The sequence below is a fragment of the Pterocles gutturalis genome, unplaced genomic scaffold (assembly GCF_000699245.1).
Source record: "Pterocles gutturalis isolate BGI_N339 unplaced genomic scaffold, ASM69924v1 scaffold1596, whole genome shotgun sequence".
NCBI lineage: Eukaryota > Metazoa > Chordata > Aves > Pterocliformes > Pteroclidae > Pterocles > Pterocles gutturalis.
The window spans coordinates 58,309-62,107 of record NW_010097455.1 but is presented as its reverse complement, the minus strand read 5'-3'; the positions used below and the strand labels follow the sequence as shown (position 1 = coordinate 62,107).

At 55.3% G+C, this 3,799-nt stretch overlaps 1 protein-coding gene across 1 annotated transcript in view; it reads right to left on the bottom strand.

Moving 5' to 3' along the window:
* Positions 1-3,799, bottom strand: part of ARAP1 (ArfGAP with RhoGAP domain, ankyrin repeat and PH domain 1) — a 19,052-nt gene that overhangs the window by 11,492 nt on the left and 3,761 nt on the right. Inside the window, exons 6-7 of the mRNA XM_010087747.1 lie at positions 371-640; positions 44-113 (exon numbers count right to left, since the gene is read on the bottom strand). Coding sequence (XP_010086049.1) covers positions 44-113; positions 371-640 — 340 coding nt within the window. The remainder of the gene's footprint in view (positions 1-43; positions 114-370; positions 641-3,799) is intronic.

Genomic DNA, 3,799 nt, shown 5'->3' with positions numbered 1-3,799 from the left:
GCCGGTACCTCCCCCCCCCCGCCCGCATCCTGCCCCTTTGTACCTTCTCGCTGCTGAAGTACATCAGGTTCTTCCCATCAAAACGGACGTAGCGCCTCTGGAAGACATAGTTCCTGTTGGGATGGCAGAAAAACAGGGCTTTTGGGAAGGGGATGATGGCCCCAAGGACCCCATATCTGCTCAAAGACCCCCCCTTCCCCCAAGGATAGCCACACAGAGACCCTCACAGCTCAGCTGGGGCACCCAAGGGGGTCCTCTTCCTGTGGGGAGGTCTGGCTGCCCCAGTAGTGTGGTGACCAGCGTGACCACCTCACCAGCCTTGCCCAAGGGGGTTTTACCTATGGGGACTGTCCCACGGGTGGGCACGTACCCCTGTGGGGAGAGCTTGTCCAGCCAGCCGCTGAGCATGGTGGGTCGGGGCTCGGAGAGTGACGTGAAGCTGGCATAAGGGGAGATGGTGAGGTCATCCAGGACCTCGTCCGGGTAGAGATGGGCTGGCAGGCTGAATGGGGCACCCTCGGCCCGCGGTGCTTCCACGGTGGAGTACCCCTCCGTGTCGTTCTGGACGATGCGGTCGATGAGCTGGGAGCGGGTCTCCTCATCCTCATTCCTTCCCTCACTGCTGCACTCGCTGCTTGTCCTGTGAGAAATGGGGCTCTGAGGGAGCATGGCTGCTCACTGTGCGAGTCCTGGTCAATGTCGTCCTATCTAGGGATGTCTCGCACTGCTCCTGGGTGACATCCTGAGCTCTTCAGGGCACCCGGTGATGTGGGTGTTGGCATTTCCATGAGCAGAGTGGGACAAGGGCTCAGAGCTCGTGAGCCCCGTGGCCACAAGCAGCCCAAGGCTCAGCCAGTCCTGACAGCAAGTCTGGGGGTAGCTGGCAAAATGGTCTTCCCCACCTTGGGTAGTACTGCAGAGGCCACCACACATCTCCAAACTCCTGGCAACATCTCCCCTCCCTCTTCCCACCACAGGCAGCTTCCCAGTCCCACGTCCTGCTCCCTGCTCTACACCCACCCCAGCTGCCTCCTCCACAAGGGTCTCAGCCTGTTCTCTCCCTCTACCCCTCTAGTGTTCAAGGCACTGGGAAGGTCCTTCTGCCATGACACCCTTCCACCTGCTCTTATGTCCAGCTGAAATGTTTTGCAAAGGGGTTGGGATGCACAACTGTCTGGTGAAGCTCCCGCATCCATCTCTGTTTCTTGGGAAGCCACGCTAAACCCCCAGCCAGTCCTGGTGAGACTGTCCAGCTGTAACAATGGAAGGAAATTATAAAAATAAACTGCTAAGCCTGCCTCTTCCCCTCAGCCCTCTCAGTCAAACATTTTTCTTTCCCTGAAAAGGAAATGTGCTAGAAAATGTCTGATGGTCCCAGGAGCTCACAGGGGAGCTGCCCAGGTGCAACGGTGATGGGCAGGAAGAGAGTCACAGCAGATGGGACAGGTCAGCAGCAGCAGGAGAGTACCTGTGCCACGGGGTCACTCATGGCATCCAGTGCCAGGATGTAGAAAAGGCGCCAAGAAAGGCAACGAGGGATGGTCCAAGCCCTGTCCCAGCTTCTGTCTGAGGAGCACCTGAGCAAGCTGGGCATCTCCAGTGGGGAAAGGGTGAGTGATGGCAGCAGGTTTCTGAAGTCGTGAGCAGCGTGAGGAGGGCAGAAAGGCATCTCCTGGCCACCACCGCTTCAGTCACAGGAGCTGGGTGACATCAGATAAAGCCAGCAGGAGCAAGGTGCAGAACCACATGGGAAAGGAGTGGCTGATGTGTGGGACTCTTTGCCATGGGAAGGAGAAATTTATGGAAGAGAAACCCACTGTGGGTACTGAGTATGAGAAACCATGCCCAGCACAAGTCTATGTGCTAGAAATGCTGTTGGACCAGCAGAATGACCCCAAACACCTCCTCTCATCATAAATTCTCCAAACACCTGGTTTTGAGCACTGCCTCATCGTAGGAGCTAAGACAGTGCATGGACCTGTGCTTTGATCCTGGATAGGCACCTTATGAGGCCATCAGATATCAGATGTTCGTGAACCATGTAGGACAGAAACAAGACCTGAAGTCTGCCTGGGAGGGTGTTGGGCTTTAGCCACCCAGGCTAGGAGTCAGCTCTGGAGAAGTGAGATGGTATCTGGGACTGAGGAGGTGGGTGGAGAGGGAAAATAGCCTGTTTGGCTCCAGTGTCTGCAAGAAAGAAAAGAAATGGCCATGGGTGTCTTAGAGGCTTAGAGCACAACAAAAATTACCATTTGATTAGCATAACAGAGCCTTGGCAGTGTGATTCATCTGGCAGGAGTCCCAGTCCAGTGTCCAGCTTCTTCAGGAGGGACTGTCCAGGGAGCAGGGTGGCTGGAAGGACTCGGTACATCATAGGTGGACATCTGCCTCAAGTGCCTCAACTCAAGAGTTGAGTGGGAGGTAGACCCACTGAATGGGGCAGGGCAAGAGATAAAGGGAAAAAATCCATGACAGCCCCTTCTTGAGCCATGATTTACAGCCACTGACGCCATGAAGAGCTGGAGGATGAGGAACATCTGGCAGGGACAAGCAACATCTGTCAGGGACAAGCAAAGCCTGGCTGGAGTGGGGTCTCTCAGTATCCCCAGAGCACACCAAGACCCACGTCAACTCCCAGACGTGCCCCAGAGGACAGGATTGTTGGTGCAGGAAGCCTCAAAGCAACAAGTCTGCAGAGGCCAAGTCATTTCCCTTTTCAGCTGGTGCCAGGCAGTGAAGACAACTAATTTTGTTGAGTTGAGTCCCTAGGGAAAGGAGAGGGTATTTCCAGATCAGCTGAGCCTGGAGTGTGGTGCCTGAGGTGCACCAAGTTGGGGCAGTCTCAGCCTGTCAGTGCCCACATGGGAGAGCTGGTGGAGGACGGAGGATGGGTGATGGAAGGAAAGGATCCACTGGTGATGAAGAGACCAATGAGCTGCTGATGGATTGGGTTACCTCAACTGGGGGTCATGAGCTGGACAATCAACCTGAGAGTGGGCACCTGGAAGTAGGTAGGAATACGAGGAATTAATTGTCCAGAACACATTCCCCGTGTTTCTTTTCCTGCAGGGAAGATTTCTTGAGGAGCAGGGAGAAGTAGTCCAGGTAGGCTTCTGCCTGAGGATCATCTCATCGCAGGTCTCAATGCAAACCAGGGCAGGGTCCACCATCCTCACCATGATGCCTGACGAGTCGCTCTTTGACCTGGTCCCCCGAGCTCCATGGGGTGACATGGGCACTGCTGTGCCACCATCTGTCTCCTGCTGAGACCAATGTCTGAAGTAGGGCAGGTGCTGTCCTCTGCACCCACATTTCAGGGGACTGAGCATCACCAGTTTGGCTGAAGATGTTCAGCATCAGCATGGGTGAATCCCACGTTACGGTCCAGGTTCTGCTGGACCCTCAGAGACCCACCTCCAAGTTTTATGGGGAATTTCACATTCCTCTTCCTCTTTGCTGAGGATATCTTGCTGCTGGCTGAAGTGACCCTGCCCATCTCTAACACCAACACTCACTTCCCAGACCCCAAGCCACAGAGCAGCATGGTCCAGATGGAACCCCCCCAGAACAGGGTGAGAGAAGGTTACCTAAGGTAGGAGGAAGACATTCTGCCAAAGGGGCGGGAGGGCCTCTCTGAAGCTTGTGAGTGGGAAATATTTCCCATAACAAGTGGGTTGGTGGGCTACAGGAGGTGCTTGTGTTGTCCCCAGTGACCAGGTGCCAGTCAGCAGGATGAGGAACTGGCTGAACTGGGGGAATAACAGTGTTGAAGAGGAGAATCAGGAGGTCCCACAGAGGC